The 16,444-nt window shown below is 38.2% G+C and overlaps 2 protein-coding genes across 4 annotated transcripts; both read right to left on the bottom strand.

Moving 5' to 3' along the window:
- Window positions 1-98: 98 nt before the first annotated feature.
- Window positions 99-13,546, bottom strand: LOC108853867 (trans-Golgi network-localized SYP41-interacting protein 1). 3 transcript variants are annotated; one of them, XM_018627319.2, is made up of 10 exons: window positions 13,349-13,546; window positions 12,909-13,041; window positions 12,028-12,640; window positions 6,456-11,890; window positions 5,569-6,358; window positions 4,848-5,494; window positions 4,608-4,752; window positions 4,438-4,519; window positions 4,231-4,351; window positions 99-318 (listed from the first exon to the last, which is right to left on the bottom strand). In XM_018627319.2, the coding sequence occupies exons 2-9, from the start codon at window positions 12,957-12,959 to the stop codon at window positions 4,249-4,251; spliced, it is 7,866 nt and encodes a 2,621-aa protein (XP_018482821.1). In that variant the 5' UTR covers window positions 12,960-13,041; window positions 13,349-13,546; the 3' UTR covers window positions 99-318; window positions 4,231-4,248. The 3 variants fall into 3 exon arrangements, with proteins under 3 accessions (XP_018482821.1, XP_018482823.1, XP_018482822.1); XM_018627321.2 differs by lacking the exons at window positions 12,909-13,041; window positions 13,349-13,546 and having other exon boundaries at window positions 12,041-12,178; XM_018627320.2 differs by lacking the exons at window positions 12,909-13,041; window positions 13,349-13,546 and having other exon boundaries at window positions 12,032-12,170.
- Window positions 13,547-13,686: 140 nt separating this feature from the next.
- Window positions 13,687-14,728, bottom strand: LOC108851662 (uncharacterized). The gene is made up of 2 exons (XM_018625121.2): window positions 14,407-14,728; window positions 13,687-14,017 (listed from the first exon to the last, which is right to left on the bottom strand). Exons 1-2 carry the CDS (start codon window positions 14,698-14,700, stop codon window positions 13,889-13,891), a joined length of 423 nt encoding a protein of 140 aa, XP_018480623.2. The 5' UTR covers window positions 14,701-14,728; the 3' UTR covers window positions 13,687-13,888.
- Between the last annotated feature and the right edge of the window lie 1,716 nt (window positions 14,729-16,444).

Below are 16,444 nucleotides of genomic sequence, written 5' to 3'. Positions count from 1 at the left end.
ACATCCTATTGGGCCCTTGGGCTCAAATTTATTGTGTTGTATTTTTCGACCAAAATAAATAAATAAATAACAGTAACTTATATAAAAGTCTATAGCAGTTGATCAAAAAGAAAATTATAATCTATAGCAATTAATAGCTACTAACATAACCTTTTTTTTTTAATTTATTGTTGTAAAGCCAAGCCAGTCTGTGATTCGAATCAATAAAAATGTTGAACCCACAATCTGCTTGGTTAATGAAAAGCTAATAACAATGAATAGAAAGACTAAAACATAATACTGAAGACAACGCACCACTTTGAGCCCGTGCGAAACCAACTGCGAAAGATGTAATAAAAACACGTATTAAATCTTTAGAAAAAAACTGGAGAAGCAACTGTTTGGACTTTATTCTATATTGCCACACTCACTCCCATCTTCATTCTAATTTAACCCACCAATTAAAAATATTATAACTTTTATTATATTTTAATAAAAAACGTGGTGAAAATCGATATTGCCCTTAATGAAACCAAGTATTTACAAGATCCAACCTAACTATTTGACCCGACCCATTATAACCCGGATAACCCACGCATTACTATTCTTCCCTCCTTTGTCGTGTCGTTCTCAATTTCTCCTTTTTCCAGAAATCTAGCTCCACTCCTCTCCTTCTCTAAAAACCTTAGAACCGACGAAGATGATGAAGTCCACTGCATTCACTGCTTCTTCTTCGGTTTTCCCTTAATCCTTCTTATCCTTCCTTTCTCTGATTTTTTAATTTCCCCAACCCAAATTCGTCTGTAACCCTAGATCAGACAAAATTAATTGAATCAACTGCTCCTGCTCTCCTACAGCGTATCCTATTCTCTCTCTGCTTACGGAACCCTGGAATCCTAGACTTCGTCTTCCATCTTCTGTTTTTGTTCTCGTCTCTTCCGTGTAAAAAAGTATGTTTTCTCTTCAATTTTAATTGACTTTGTTGTGAGTTTGAAAGGATTGTGGTTGAGAAGGTTCGGTTAAAAATCAGTTAGGTTCAGATTGTTTATAGATTTTGAATATGAATTTGAGATTAAAAATGATGTTATTATATTTGGGTTTAACTGTGTGAACTGAATATAGAAAATTTGTTGTTGGTGATAGAGATTGGTTTGGTTTAAGGTTTGAGATAAGTTTAGTGATGATTGTCGATTATGACCATACTTACACTAACTGTATTGGTGATAAAATGTTTGATATGTGAAACCGAATTGAGTGATCGAATATTTGTGATTTAGTGATCGGATTACTGATTGCTTGGAGTTTTATTATTGAATGAATGGTTTTTAGATTACAAACTAATGACTGTGACTATTTTGTTTGAATGTTTGGTGATTTATTTCAGCATTAACTGAATGTTGTTTTTTTATAATCAAAGCAATGACAGGCTGTAAGAAGCGTGGACAGAAGAAGCAGAATAAGAACAACAAAAAAAAAACCACAAGAAAAGAGCAGTATGTAGAAGGGCTTTCAACTGGGAATGTAGAAGGAGGCTGAGAAGGAGGCTGGGAAGGAACCTAAGGAAACTTCTACACCACCATGGGGTAGGACTAAGGCAGCCGTGAAGAGATCAACAGAGAAATGGATACCACGTACGAGATTGGTTCTTTCGTGGGATGAAGGGAAAGAGACACAACAACAGTGGACTCTTTCACTTTACAAGAGCAATGGTGTTGATGAGATGGATGAGGGAGCTCCTGTTGTTGATGAGAAAGATGAGGGAGCTCATGTTGTAGATGAGGGAGCTCCTGCTGTTGATGAGACGGATGAGGGAGCTCCTGCTGTGGATAAGGGAACTGAGGGAGCTGAGGGAGATCCTGCTCGTATTGGGGGTGAAGCATAGGCCGAAGGCAATGTCGGTGAGAAAGAATGGTCATGCTCGTAAGTTTACTAACCCAAAGAAGTTCAAAACGCCAGAATAGACAGTAAGGACACGTGCATCATCACGGTGGATTTCCTCTCCTTTCACTGAAGCTGACACCGACGAGATTGAAGGACGCAAGAAGAAGCTTAAAACTGAGGCTTAGTGAACACTTATGTAGGATGTTATGTTTAATACTTATCTCGGCTTTGTTGTGAACTTATCTAGGATGCTATGTTTTTTTTTGGTCTGTAAAACTTATGTAGGATGCTTTGTGTTGTGGGATTGTCTTGAAGTAGGGTTGGTCTAATTAAAGATAAGGCAATCCATGTCCTAAGAAAGAAAATTTGTACTATTAGGTTTATTAGGTATTACTAAGACAAAAACATTGTCAACACTTCATGAAAATAAAAAAAATAAACCTAAGACATGTCTAAAACGTGTAACACATTGTAAATATATATATATATATATATATGGCACATGTCTAAAACGTGTAAAAGATAATATTAAACAAACATATTTGAATATTAAAATGATATTTATCTTACTCTTAGTAGTACTCAAGGTGGTAGTAATATTTCATTCTTCATAGTAATATTTTTGCAAATTATAACATTTTTTAGTAATACAATGTCATTAAACTAAATTAATCAGTAATATCAATATATTTAAACAGTTTTAGATTGTATATAACACATTGGCAGAAAAATTTTCAGAAAATATGTGTTTTCTGAAATTCGTCTCATGATGGCCTTCCCATCAAGACATTAACTAGGAAGTATAAGAGTGTTTTCTATTGAAATGAGAAATTTTCTAACAACTTGAGATTTTAAGAGTATTTTATGTTTATTTTGACAAATAAACACATGCATGGACATATAATCACGTAATATACGAGATACATCTTTTAAAAATAAATAATAAAAAAAAAATTAAGGTTCCTAGAAACATGCATAACAAATAGTAATACAGAGTAATTTTCTTGTAGTTCAGGGTAGTACATAGTAGTTCCTAGTAGTCTATATTACACATAGTAGTTCTAACAATACTAGTAGTTCATGCTTGTTTGAATACAATACCAATGGAAAGTAACTAATCTTCACCATCCCATCTCCATTTGCCTTAATCTTTCTGCATATACACTCGACCAGTTCAGAATATGTAACATCTTCCACATATGTTTTCATCACTAGAGTGTGGATTTGATCTTCTCCCAAGATCCACTTAATCTCAGCCTCATCCTTGATGTAACTTCCTCCATAGTCAAAACATATGATTGTAATAGGAGAAGCCATAAAATTGTTTGAAAAAAAAATTATGATTAGTTAACCATTTAAAGAATATAAGTTGTCCAAGATCTTTGGTACATAGTCGATACAGTAATACAAGTAATACACGTTCACTTTAGTAATACCAGTAGTTCTAGTAGTTCTTATAAATTTTTGCTTTTGTCAATTTAACACTTTTAACTGACCAAAAGGATGTTATACAACCCACAATATCGTCTACCACTATTTTAATGCATTATTTTGCTTTAAAACAGTGGAAAATAAGAAGAAATATACAAAATCTCCGTTAAACATCTCTTTTCATAACAATATACCTAAAACTTCCATTTTTACCTAAAACTTTAGTTTTTCATCGGTTTTAGTCTTTTTAATCAACTAATAACGTGTTATAAAACCCAGTTTATCGTCTAACATAATTTTTATGTTTTTTTTCTTTCAAAACCGTGTTAAAAATAGAGAACAATAGAGAATCTTTTTCAAATATTATTTTCATTTTTCTTTGAAAGCTCTCACGAATTTTACAGCAATACATTCATATTTTTCGTTACACATAATACATACAACATAAGTAGTATATTATTATGAAAATTTCTTAAAAAAATGTATGAATTTACTTCAAAAAAGCTTCAAAATCGCCAAAAGGGAGAAGAATGTCGATGATGGTTAGGGAAAATGGAACAAGATGGGAGAAAAAAGACAAGAGGGACAGATGTTACAAGGAGAGAGGTGGATTGGTGTGGGGTCGCCTGTTAGGTGGCCCAATTGATTGAGGAATTTATTTGGATTGGTCAGCGAAATTATTTTAAAAAAGGAGAGAGATTGAGGCTAGGGGGACCACGATTTTAGATTAAAAAATAGAGATGGATGTATGTGGGGACCATAATAGTGATATATTAATATAATATTAAGGGTAAAAATGAGAAAAGAAACATGAGAAAAAAAAGTGGGGCAAGTAGAATTTTAGTGTGGCAAATAGAATATTTTTTTTTCATGTGTGGCTATGAAGAATACTTCCCCAACTGTTTGCTACATCATTTAAGGGAAAAAAAGGTGGCTTACGAGATTACAAGCTTTTGGTTAGACCACGACTGTAGCCAAAAGAGCATGTAACATCGCCCAGTACATCATTATGGCTAACCGTAAGGCAGGTTGTCTCATAAGCGTCCGGTCACAAGAGACCCTGAAAAGAAAAACAAATGTCGTTTTTATTTAACCGAAATTACGAGATTTCCAATCAAACAGAGAGGAGACTTGATAGAGCCTAACCATAAACCATCGATCATGTTTGTCACTGGTCTTGTGAATCTAGGAATGATTCTTGACGAGGTGAGTGATCTAAATCCATGAGCTGAAAGCACACAACAAGAGTAGGTATGTTATGAAGAGAATGTGTAGCTGATTAAATCAAATATGTACTACGAGACCAGTTTAGTTACCTTTATCATCGTCTTCTTCTAAGCTAAGGCTTTGATCTGCTTGATCTGCATCTATACTAATGGCGACTTGATCGTTGTTGTTTCCCTTACGCAAGCTCCGGACTTGAGATGGGATCGACGTTCCACTCGTTGTCCACTTGTTTATCTGCAATACCCAATAAAGAAACCCAATTTTGAAATGTTATTGCTTTGAGGTAAGTATCTTGAATGGTGAAACAATCCAACAAGCTCTAATCTTACCAGAGGTTCCACTTCAACGATCTCTGAAGTCGAGCTGCTTGGTCGGAATTCCTTGTCATGCAATAACTTCTCAAGAGTTGCTTCTTTCTGTCTGAGCTCAGCCACTCTACTCCTCTCAGCCTCCAGCAACGAATCCTTGCTTTGTCCGACCAGCCGTAGTTCTTCTGTTTCAGATAGTATAGACGCAGTCTTTTTCTCAAGCGTCTCCATGTAGCGGTTTAAGTGTCTATGAGCATCAGTGGAAGGTGAATCTTCTAGACCAAGTAGTGAAGCCATTTTGTCGAACCAAGACAGTACAGTTTGAATCTCTTCTGAATCTCTTCTAGTCTCCATTTGAGAAGTAGCAAGAGCCTCATTGGTGCACCTAGTGACTTCTTGTCTTAAGAAAGAAACCTCCGTATCCCGATCTTGCACTTGCTTTTGAAGTTTCTCGATTTCAGCAAGAAGATTTTCAGAGAGATGATGGAGCTCGTCGAATTTATCCACAGTGATTGATAGCTTTTTGGAAATCTTCCCACGAGAAGCTTCAGCTTTCTGCAAATCTAGGTTCTTCTGTTGCAGTTCCTGTTCTAATTCTGTAACCCTGTGTTTCAGATCCTCCATCTGAGACTCTTCCTCGTCAAGCGCTTGCATCAATGCTTCAATTTCTGTATAAAGTAAGTATGTATTAGCTTATATGTGTGAAGGTGGTAAAAGAAAAGGTTTAGATTGAATAGTTGACCTTGGTCTTTTGCAGCTAGTTGATTGCTAACCGATGTGACCTTCTCCTGTAATTCTGAGTGCGAGGCCTGCTGCCCTTCTTGAAGCTCTTTTACTCTGTCCTTCAAAGAATCCCGTTCCCGCACCAAAATGCCAAGCTGATCTTGCATGTCACGCATTCGGGCACTTGCAGATTGAAGATCTTCTGCAAAGATCTTAGCACCAGCCTGGGCTTCCTTAACTTGACCAACAAGTTCATTGCACATCTTATCCTTCTGGATATCCTTTTCGTGTAACTCCCTCTGCAAATTGGCAATGGTTACCTTCATCTCCTTTTCATTTCTCTCCACAGTCTCGGCATTTGCTACAACAAACTCATTAACAGCTGACGATAGCCTATTTACCATGGACCTGACAGACTCCATGGACGAAAAATCTTCTTCTTCTTGATGGAGACTCATGTTGAAACTGTCATTTCCAACCAGCTCGGCCTTACGGCTTTCAATTTCCGCCAACACGCTAGCACATGCTTCATGAAGCAAGATAACTCTTTCACCCAGAGCAGTAATTTCTGAGTCTGTTCCCTTTCCAATTGACTTGAAAAAGGTGTCAATACTGTTGGATACAATGTTTACATGTTCGTGCCATGATGCCAAGTGGTTGCTTACATTATCTTCGAGATGGCTTACATCAGCCACAAACTGATCAAGGTTTTGAGAGAGAGAACCACAAATTTCGGTTATGTTTCCACTATTTGAGATTTCATGCAAGTTGACGTTAGACAAGGCAGCACTCAGGCGTGAAAAGGTTTCCTGAGAAGAAAGGGGAAAAACAATATTCAGAAACAGTCACTCGCAGAGAAACCTTGAATGTAAATCACTGTAAGCTGTTGAAAGGTTGTAAAAGTACCTTGTCTACAAAATTCCCTGTACTAACTTGAGGCCAGCCAGACAAATTAGTACCGGTTTGCTTCGCACATGATTCCATATTTGCCTTCAGATGATGCAGAAACTCCATATCCAATGTGAAAATATCAGCTAGGCAACTGTTAGTACCTGCGAATATTTTCCTCAGAGTGTTCACGCTAGTTCCAAATGACAGCACTTGAGCATACATCTTCTTCTTTTCTTCATTGTTGACCACTGATAAATTTTCACATTGTGATATGGCTTCAACTTTTGCAGCCTCCTCTGCATCCTTCTGTCTCGAGAGTTGCTGAATTTCATATGCAAATTTTGATAGCTCCTCTTGCATACCATCGTTTCTCTCTTGAACCTCGTTCAACTCAGCAAGTAGCAATTCAGCTGCTCTTCTAGACTTTATTGACTCCTGCTGAGAAGAAGACACAGCTGCACTCATATTCTGAAACAGTTGCGAGATGCGTTGAAGCTTCAGAACTGGGTCATATCTATCACCTTCATCGCCAATATTAATGCTATTCAACGCATTCAATGTCACGCTCAATGTACCACTTCTTTCCTGCAAAATACTTTCTGTTTCTTGCAAATGATTTTTCAACGATTGGCACTCAGACTCTAGGGCTTCTACCCTCGAAGTGTCAGATTCCAACTCCCTTAATTTACTTTCTTTGTCCAAAAGTTTTTCGTCCCGGTTTATAATCTCTGATTTTAGGCGACCGTGCTCAGCGTTCATCTCCTCAATAGTTTGCTTCAGACTATCCCTTTGTTGGACCAAAGCTTTCCCTTTCCTGACAGCTACGTTTAACTTCTCTCTTACAGAAGCTGACTTCTGCTCTTCTTGTTTGAGGAGCTCCTGCAAATCTATTACTTTCTTATCAAGTGCCTCATTTTCAGCAACCAAGGATTGCTGTTTTTCCATGTACAAATCCCTTTCTTCCCTTGCCAGCTTCTGAACATGCAGTGCTTCATCCAGATCCTTTGATAGGGACGCTACATCAGGTGTCTCTACTACTGCTATGTCTCTACTGGTTGCTTCGACTATATTAGAATCAGTCAAGTCAGGAGTGTGCCTAGGAGAAGTTGCTTCGTCATTTGATGGACGAGTTTCACAGAAGCTATCATCTCTTTCACGTGGCAAACTAGATTTAGCCAAATTCTTATAATAGTCTATCAGCTTTCTCAGAAGTTCATTCAAGGTCTCGGAATTACTCGCTAATGCCAAATCCTGCAAGCCATCTTCCTGTATAGCATCATTAATCATGTACCTCAAACTCATTAGGTCTCCTTCAATAGTCTGAAGTTGTTCTTCATTCCCAAGTTTCTCAACCAATTTTTCATGCAGATCATTAACTTGGTTCTGCAGTTTCTCATTCTCAACTTCAAGGTGATTGGCCCTCGCAGAAAGATTATTGTGATCCCCGTTCAGAGTTTCCAGTCTTTCAGAAATACCCACCCTCTCACTATCAACCGATTGAAGATTTGCCTCGACATCAATTACCTGCTTTTGTGCGGCTTCCAATTCAACACTTAGTGACTGACAATATACTTCAAGGTTATCAATTTTCTGTTGGAGAGTATCCTTGTCATGTGTAGCCTCTGATATTGTACTCGCAAGCCACTCAATCTTGTTTTCCACTTCCATGGACTTTAGCTGTGAAGGCATATCAATATTCTCAAGGAGTGCTTCCCATCTCTGAACCAAATTATTCCTGTGCATCAAGGACTGCTCCAGCATTTCATTCTGTTCAGCCAACCCATAAAACTTCCCCTGGAGCTCCTCAAACTTGATCCTTAAGTCACCCTCAGAACTTGTGCCAGTTTGACCATCCTCCCTCCAGGGTTCAGAGAGAACATATCCCGCACCTGCATCAGAACTCTTCTGATCCCAATCAGAGGGACGTAAAGAGTTGCCGTTAGCTGATCTTGATAACCACTCGACCTTGTCGAGTATATCTCGAGCATGAAAATGCTCTGGGAGATCCAAATCTTCCAAAATTTCTTCAATTTTGTGAAGCAGAGAGTCTTTGAGAAGAAACGATTCTCGAAGTGCAGTAGCTGAGTTTCGGATGTAAGAAAGCTCAGATTCTAATGCCTCCACACGTTCACCTGCCTCTGTATAGGTCTTAAGTTTTGCTTCTACTTCCTGAAGCCTTGTCTCCTTCAAACTCAATTCCTCTGAGCGCCTCTGCAGTTCAGCAGAGGTTTCAGCCAATGAATGCTTGATATTATCACGTTGAACTATCAAACCTTTTCCTTTTGTAACAGCTATACTAAGCTTCTCTCTAGTCGACAATAACCTCTGCTCTGATTGTTCAAGTTCATTAGATTTCTTTTGTAACTCAGATCGTACAGCCACAAGGGACTCCTCTGCCTGGCTTAAATTTTCCATGAGACCACCCATTTCAGTTTTATGGTGCAGTAAACTCTCCTGGGTCTCCATCAGCTCATTATCCTTGGCCTCTAATTGTTTTCTAAAGAGATTAGCCAAATCCTCAGCCTCTATAAACTTCTGAAGAAGTTGGGAAACCAGAAACTCCACATATAAACCAGGGGAATCAAAACTAATTTCACCAGTTTCAAGTTCCAGAACACCCTCAACTTTCTCAACTAATTCTCCAAGTGAAGTGGGGTCAAGGCTTCGCTGCTTCAGTTCCTCCATGTCCTTGGTTATTCTCGACAAGTCCGACTGTAGCTTATCAATCACACACTGAAGTTCAAGCCTCTCAGAAAAAATATTTCGCACTGCCTCCATCAGATTCTCAAAATTACCATCGTTAAAAGGATCAGAGATAGCTAGATTTTCAACTCTAAGTTTGGCAATCTCCACAGACCCGCATGATTCAGTAATCAGTTTCGCCAGATCAGCATACACCTTATGCATTGTAGCAGTCACAAACTCAGAATTCTCATGCAGAGTATTGAAACTCTGCTTCAACTCCTCATACTTGTTTAAGGAGGACTCATGCTTCGCATACGCAACTTCTAGTTTTTCTTCCAGGTCGTCAATAACCTTTACAGCCATATCAACAGAACCAGATATATGTTTGGTCATATCTAAGCCAACTTGAGCTCCAGCTGTGCCAGATCTGAGTAAACAATCATCAAGTCTCACAACTGCATCACCAAATTGAGACATTGATGATGTCAATTCATGTTCTAACTTCGTTGCCTTCTCAGATTCATCCTGCAAGCCTACTAACTGTTCTTCCATTGACGACAACATGCTACTTAAATTATTCTGTAAGCTTTCCAGCTGATTTTCAAGCTCGTAAATCCTCGATAAGCAAGAGTTCAGATTCTTGTTGAGCTCCGTGTTTTCTAGACCCATGCTATCATTTCTCAGCTTCAGTGATCCACAGAGAAATTCAAGTTCGTGGTTTTTCTGTTGCAGCTCACAAGAATAATTTTTCAGAGCCTCAAACGCAATCTTATTCTCAAGAGTATCTGCCTCCAGAAGATTAATGTGATCCTGGTGAGATGCAAACTCGACATTAAATTCCTCCAGTCGTTGATTTGCTGCCGCCCTGTCATCATTTAATTGATTGAATTGTATACCAGCCTCCCTAGCATTCGACGCTAACTGTTCAAGCAAGCCTCTCAAATTTCTAATCTGAACATTCACAGAAACAAATGCTTCTGACTGATCACCAGTTAACTGTACTTTTCCAGATTCCTGTTCTTCCGATTGCCCCTTTAACTCAAATGTCTGAATCAATTTTGATACTGGTGGCGTGTCAGATTTATTGCTAGACTTGCTCAATGAAGAATCGGTGAGAATCTGCTTAACTGCCTCCTCAAGGTTCTGAATCATTTTCTCCCCCTTCTCCAGATTCTTGTTCAGGGAAGAAAACTCAGATGAAGCGTCTATTACCCCCTCCAAAACTTGGCAGGTATATTCAACAAAAGGTACACTCTGTTTACTTGTAACCCCGACTTCCAGACTTCTACCAGATGTTTCAGCTATTTCCTGATTACCCAATTCTGAAGCATCCTCATTGCCAATGTCTACAATTCCAGTTTTCTCTTCAGTCAATTTATCAAGGCGGGCTACCGCTTCTCCTAACTCAGCTGCTAGATGGATCCGCTCTTCTTGTACAGTAGACATACGCTCTTGAAGAATAAGAAGATCATGCGTAAGTTTATCATTGTCCTCAACCAAATGTTCTTTCTCTTCTTGAAACTTTAAGAGTTTATTATTCAGCAAAGAATACCCTTCCTTTAGATTGGAATACTCAGACAATAGATAAGTCTCCGAGATCAGATATGCACTCCGTTCTAGATGTGCTTTCTCATTTTCTTCTGTGAGATGCAGGTTATCCTCTTCAAGTTTAGTCAGCTGGCCTGTCAGTGAAGAAAGCGTCTCCCTTATATTTGAATTTTCCACTTCTTGCAAGGTGACCAAAGTCTTACAATTTGCCAACTCTTCCTGTAACTTCTCTGCCTCACCCAATACATTATATTTTTCCTCGACAAGATTTACCTTCTCATCCGTCAATGGACCAAGAGTTTTTTCCAATCGCTCAACTTCTGCCTTTAGTATAGCCTCCGAGTTCTTGAAATTGCATAACTCAGATAACAGATGCTTAATCTCATAGTTCTTGGATTCTTTTTCTTCAAAAAGTTCCTTCTTCTCATCATTCCAAGAAGAAAGAATTGCACCATACGTATCATTCTCCACCTGAAGATTGATGAGCTTTTCTTTCGCCTCAGATAGATCCAATAGGGACTTTTCTAAGCTACTCTGCAGCTCATTCATCTTAGCAGTGAAAGCCTCCACTTGTGCTTCTCTAGCAAGAAGCTGATTTTCGAGCTTCTCATTTGAGCTTGTAGCAGCATAGAGGTTAGACTGGCACTCTGATAGTTCCTCAACAAAAGACTCATTCCTATCTGTCAACGCATTATATGATACACGAAGCTGTGATATTTCAGCTACCAATTGGTTATGTTGATGATCAAACTCGCTTTGCAGATGAGACTGTTCTGTGAGTTGCACATGGAGTATATCTTTCATGGTACTCGAAACAAACAGTTCTTCTCTTAATCGCTCCAACAAACTTGTTCCTGGATCGGTAGCCTCTCTTGCGGTGCACAACATCTGAAATTCATCTCGTCCAAGCCCCTGTACAATTCCCATAAGCTGTAGAAAGCTAACTGAGCGTCCTTCATGAACATGAGCAGCAGAAACTTCTCCGGATGGATTTGATGTGTCCTTCTTACGAGGTTCCTCTGCAGCTTCCCTAATCTGCTGGCTTCTAATTTTACCAGTTATTCCTTCCATTTCAACTGAATCAAATGCAACTGATGATCCCTCTGAAAAATGAGACGGTGAAGCAGATGAATCCACAACGGCTGGATAGCTTGCTTGCCTCTCTTCAGTTACAACCCAATCAACATCTGCCTTTGAAGATGCTTCCTGCATTTCCCCTAAACAGAAACAAATGAAAACAGAATTATACATCAAAAGGACGCATGCCATCGACCTAACCACTTTATCCCTATCAAAGAAAAAGGAAATAAAGAAAACTATAAAGAGCGAAGTATGAAGAGAAGGAGAGAACAACCTACATCAGTTACCTGATCTCCCCTTGCACCACTCAAGGAAACATCAGGAATAAATTCCGGCGAAGAGAATGGCTGAAGCGGCTTTTCCACATCAGCAAAGACTCTGTCAACACTAATAGATGCATCCTCATGTGTAACTCCCTTCTCAGAATCGGCATGTTCAGATGTCAAAGAATCTACTGCGCCAGCCGCTGTGCTGTCGATCCTCTTCACATTCTCTTCTACTGTGGATAAAGATATGGCAGTATCTATTTCAGGGTTCGATATATCTTTTCCCAGCTCAGCTCCACTATCAGAAGTTGCTGTGGTGTTTCCTGGCTGGAGCGTATCAGGTTCTGATGATGAACCATGGACTAGAACATACTCCTGAGATAATGCATCTGCAGAAGTTTGTGGAGAATCAACAACCTCCTCATCAATTTTCACAAAAGATGTAGCTCCACCTGCCGATGGAGCTTCTGCCTCGTCACTGACAGCACTTATGTCAGGTTTCCCCTCGTGCTTCTCAGATTTACCAGACTTTTTGGAGGATTTTCCTTTGCTTGTACTGCCCTTGGGGTCTTTTTTATGATCAGTGTTTTTATCAGCCTTCTTCTGACGAAACTGTTGAAGCTGAAACGATTTAAAAAAAAAAAGGAACTTAGTGATTAACCAACTCAAGAACAAGCAATCAAATCTATACCGGTATCAAGAAAACAGGTGATCGGTTGCTCCTTCTCAACTATGAACTTAGACGAAAACCTGACATGACATGACAGAAACCTTTCCTAACATGTCCAATGGTGCTCAAGAAGGAAGTGAAACAGTAGAATACTCACTGACATTCATTGATTAAAAATGCAAGTGAGTTCAACCCAAAAAAAAAAAAAGTGAAACAAACCTTTTGGCGCCCAGCAGCAAGTGGATCAGCACGGTTCTTTTTCTTATCCATTGGATCCACTCTCTTCTTGTTCCCAAAATGACTCTTTCGTGTATCACCACCAACTCTAGATCACCATGGTTGTTTGCACCTTCTGATGAAACACACACAAAAAAAAAAACTTGCAATTATATCACAGCGCACCGACACAACAACAATGGCATCGAATCGTAAAATTTTCTTCTGAACAAGAGAAATCAAAAAAGGCGTTGCGTATTAAACAACAGACCCAGATGACCAGATCGTGAAGCAGCTAAAAACCGAAACTAATCTACAGATTCAATAGAAATACAGAAGCTAAAATCCAAAAGCGATATCTGCGATACGAGATCAGATTTCACAGAGAAATTCAATAATATGGTGAAAAAAAAACACCGAAACTGAGCTAAACCATTCCATACCTCACAGATGATCACAAGGGAGAGTGAAATCGAGTGGCTCGTCGCGTCGTTGATTTCTGTAGACAAAATTGCTTTCAAACCGATACGTCGCTTTCTCTCTCTGGATCTAACGCTACAATGTGCCTTTAGCTGGTGTGTCTTTTTCGTGTAGAATGAAAACGCGACGCTATTCAACCTCAGCACAGACGTCGATTTGAAGGGAAGAGGAATTCTTTCTTACACACTACTTCTTCTCAAATCTGGTAAAAGGATACTTAAATGGGCCTCAAAGCCCAATAATATACCGTATTTGGTCAGTTAGCCCAATAACATTACGCCGCCAGAAACAAATGGCAAAGAACCGTCAAATGAGGTCTTTGATTCATCATAATATGATTATTATACAAATAATATTCTGGAAATTTTCAGTAGCTACAACTATATATATGTAAACAAGGAAGACTGCTACTACAAGCATACAACCTTATACAAACACAACATATTACAACATTGGAGAATCTCATTAAGAAGCTTATATATATGTGTGTGTGTGTGTTTTGGCTAAACTTCACGCTTAGGACGTTTACGGGTTCGTTGAAGCACAGGTTCTTTAATCACATCGTCCAGCGACATTTCAACTTCAGCATTCTCTCCCTCTTCTGCTGCTTTTATCGCTTGGTTCAACGCAATCTGCACAAGAAGAAGAAGAAGAAGAAGAAGAATCAATCATACATGCTGCTTTATATTACCTCGCTTAAAATCAGGCTGGATACATAAATGATGTTACAATTCAGCTCATGAACAACTAGATTTTTTACAGGGAACAAAACAAGCTTCTTGCTTAATTATGCATTAGTGGATTATTACACTATAATAAGTAACACTTTAGGCGATTTATAACCAGACACAGAGATCCAATTATGTCGGAAATCCAAGGATGTAATAATAATCTTTATTTTCTAGGAAAGCATATGGGTCATATCACTGCTTGAACAGTAGAACCAATTCGACCCAAAATTCAAGAACTAGCAAAGATGTGTAAGAACATGTTTTGTGGGAAACGGCGAATCTTTACTTACATCCTCAAGGAAATCATCGTCAAGCTTATCAGCGATTTTGGCTGAAGTGAAGACGGTGGCGGCGATAAGAGTAGCTGGAATTGCGAACGCGAGCAAGTAGCTACTCGTGCTCGGCCCTGCTCTCGCCACGTAGGAACACTCTCTGTTTCTCCGGTTAATACAAAATCTCCCCGCCCCTCCTACTCCACCCCGAGACACTAAATTTTTCGCCGGCGGCGGAAATGACGGCTGAGCAAACGCCGTCAAGGCCGTTTGTGTGGGTTGCATAGGGATAGAGACCAAGAGTCTCGCCATGGGATTTGGAAAACAAACGATTGGCAATGCAAGCTACAAGGATAAGCATTTCGGGTCGAGTAAGAACCCGACCCGAACTGAATAAACTGGTCCGATGGGCCGGCTTATATAGAAGGCCCAATTAGTAATAACATGTTATCGCATCAGGATAAAGACCTATTGAACCGGTCTTGGTAGTGAAATAAGTATATTCTTCTTCTTAATTGGTTTATTATATGGACTATGGAGCATGTTACTTTGATTTGTTTAACTAGAATCAAATCTGTCCACCTGATACGACTATTGATTCGAAGATTTCTTTAAGAGGTTTCTGATAATTCAATTAACATATTTAACACGAAAGTCAAGCAAGATAAACTTTTTTTTTTTTTTTTTTTTTTTTTTTTTTGGTAAAACAAACTTTTAAAATTCTCTTTCATGGGATAATAATTTCTTTCGTTTTCTAGATGGGTTATTTTATACGGTATACTTCATATTCCAAGACCACCATGTGCAGCTTCTTGTTTGAACGATAAAGTGAGGAAAATAAAGCCAAAAAAAATCGACACCCAACGTTACATCCATATATTAGGTTGAAAATTATGGTAGAGAAAAACACACACAAATGGAGAATCTAACATTTACTTGAAGTCCACATTGGATTCCATTTTCATGTTAGCTTTTGCTTTTACATATTCTTACTTACGGCTTTCTTTCAAAGTCTATTCTATTGTTTTATCATAATGGAAACAAGTCTTGTGGAAACTACACTACAGCATGCATAGCATTGTGGACGAGATTATGTGTGTATTGAGTATAGTTACATACTTACATGCGATTCATAAGACATAAAACAGACTATTCAGTGTTGATATAGCTCAATCCACATATCATGTAACACCGGTACCTAAACCAGAGCCTACCCTAAACTATGCTAAATGAGGCGTTTGTAACAAGTCCCAAATTTTTTGGAAACAATTACATCGACACATAATCTAAATTTACATTGACACATAATGTAAAAAAAATAGATTAATAAAAAAAAATTTCCAAATTTATATAAAAAGGTTTAGTTTAATTTTTTTAATAATCGCTATGCCCCTCTAAATTTCAGGGCCTAAAACATCACTTGAACTATCCATTAAAAATTTGTAAACCTAGGTTAAACACTTCTTGACTACAAAAAACAAATAACAGTCGGACAACTAGTTGTTTTTGTATTTGTTTGTTTGATCATCTCATATCTATATTTACGAAACAACACAATGTATTTATTTATAATCAAAATGTTTTCATGAAGAAAACATAGATGATCAATATAAACAGTACTGAGATACTATTGATGGTGAGGAATTATGGTTAGAGCATAAACAAAAAGTGAGAAACGTAAAGGCTAAGATATGCGCCATTTTTTTCTCAAATGCGTGTTAACTCCGTGTGTACATTACATGTATACAGTCAATGTCTATAGAATAAATCCATGTCTATTATCTTTTTTTTCATGTCTATTATCTTTACGTTGACTTCTTTATAAAGTTAAAATATCGGGCCCTAACCTTCTGGTAGAATCAATGGTTCGGTTGACAGGTTGCATTCGAATCAATAACAAAATTATAGTGTAAATCATGACATATACTTATTGGTAAAATGTTCTGATATCGTTACATCGGAGATATCTATATTATTAAAAAAGAAGTACACTTATGAAATGCCCCTGAGTTTTCAATGTTAATTACACTTCCATGCCACTAAATCTATTAATTAA

The sequence above is a fragment of the Raphanus sativus genome, chromosome 4, assembly GCF_000801105.2.
Source record: "Raphanus sativus cultivar WK10039 chromosome 4, ASM80110v3, whole genome shotgun sequence".
NCBI classification, from domain to species: domain Eukaryota; kingdom Viridiplantae; phylum Streptophyta; class Magnoliopsida; order Brassicales; family Brassicaceae; genus Raphanus; species Raphanus sativus.
This window is presented reverse-complemented; position numbering and strand designations above follow the sequence as displayed.

Excerpts from the sequence above, each read along its gene's own strand:
- LOC108853867 (XM_018627319.2), bottom strand. The coding sequence starts at position 12,959 with ATGGATAAGAAAAAGAACCGTGCTGATCCACTTGCTGCTGGGCGCCAA. Across the intron at positions 5,495-5,568 it reads ACTAGCTGCAAAAGACCAAG|AAATTGAAGCATTGATGCAA; the intron begins GTCAACTATTCA and ends TACTTTATACAG. Across the intron at positions 4,352-4,437 it reads AACATGATCGATGGTTTATG|GGTCTCTTGTGACCGGACGC; the intron begins GTTAGGCTCTAT and ends TTTTCTTTTCAG.
- LOC108851662 (XM_018625121.2), bottom strand. The coding sequence starts at position 14,700 with ATGGCGAGACTCTTGGTCTCTATCCCTATGCAACCCACACAAACGGCC. Across the intron at positions 14,018-14,406 it reads ACGATGATTTCCTTGAGGAT|ATTGCGTTGAACCAAGCGAT; the intron begins GTAAGTAAAGAT and ends CTTCTTGTGCAG.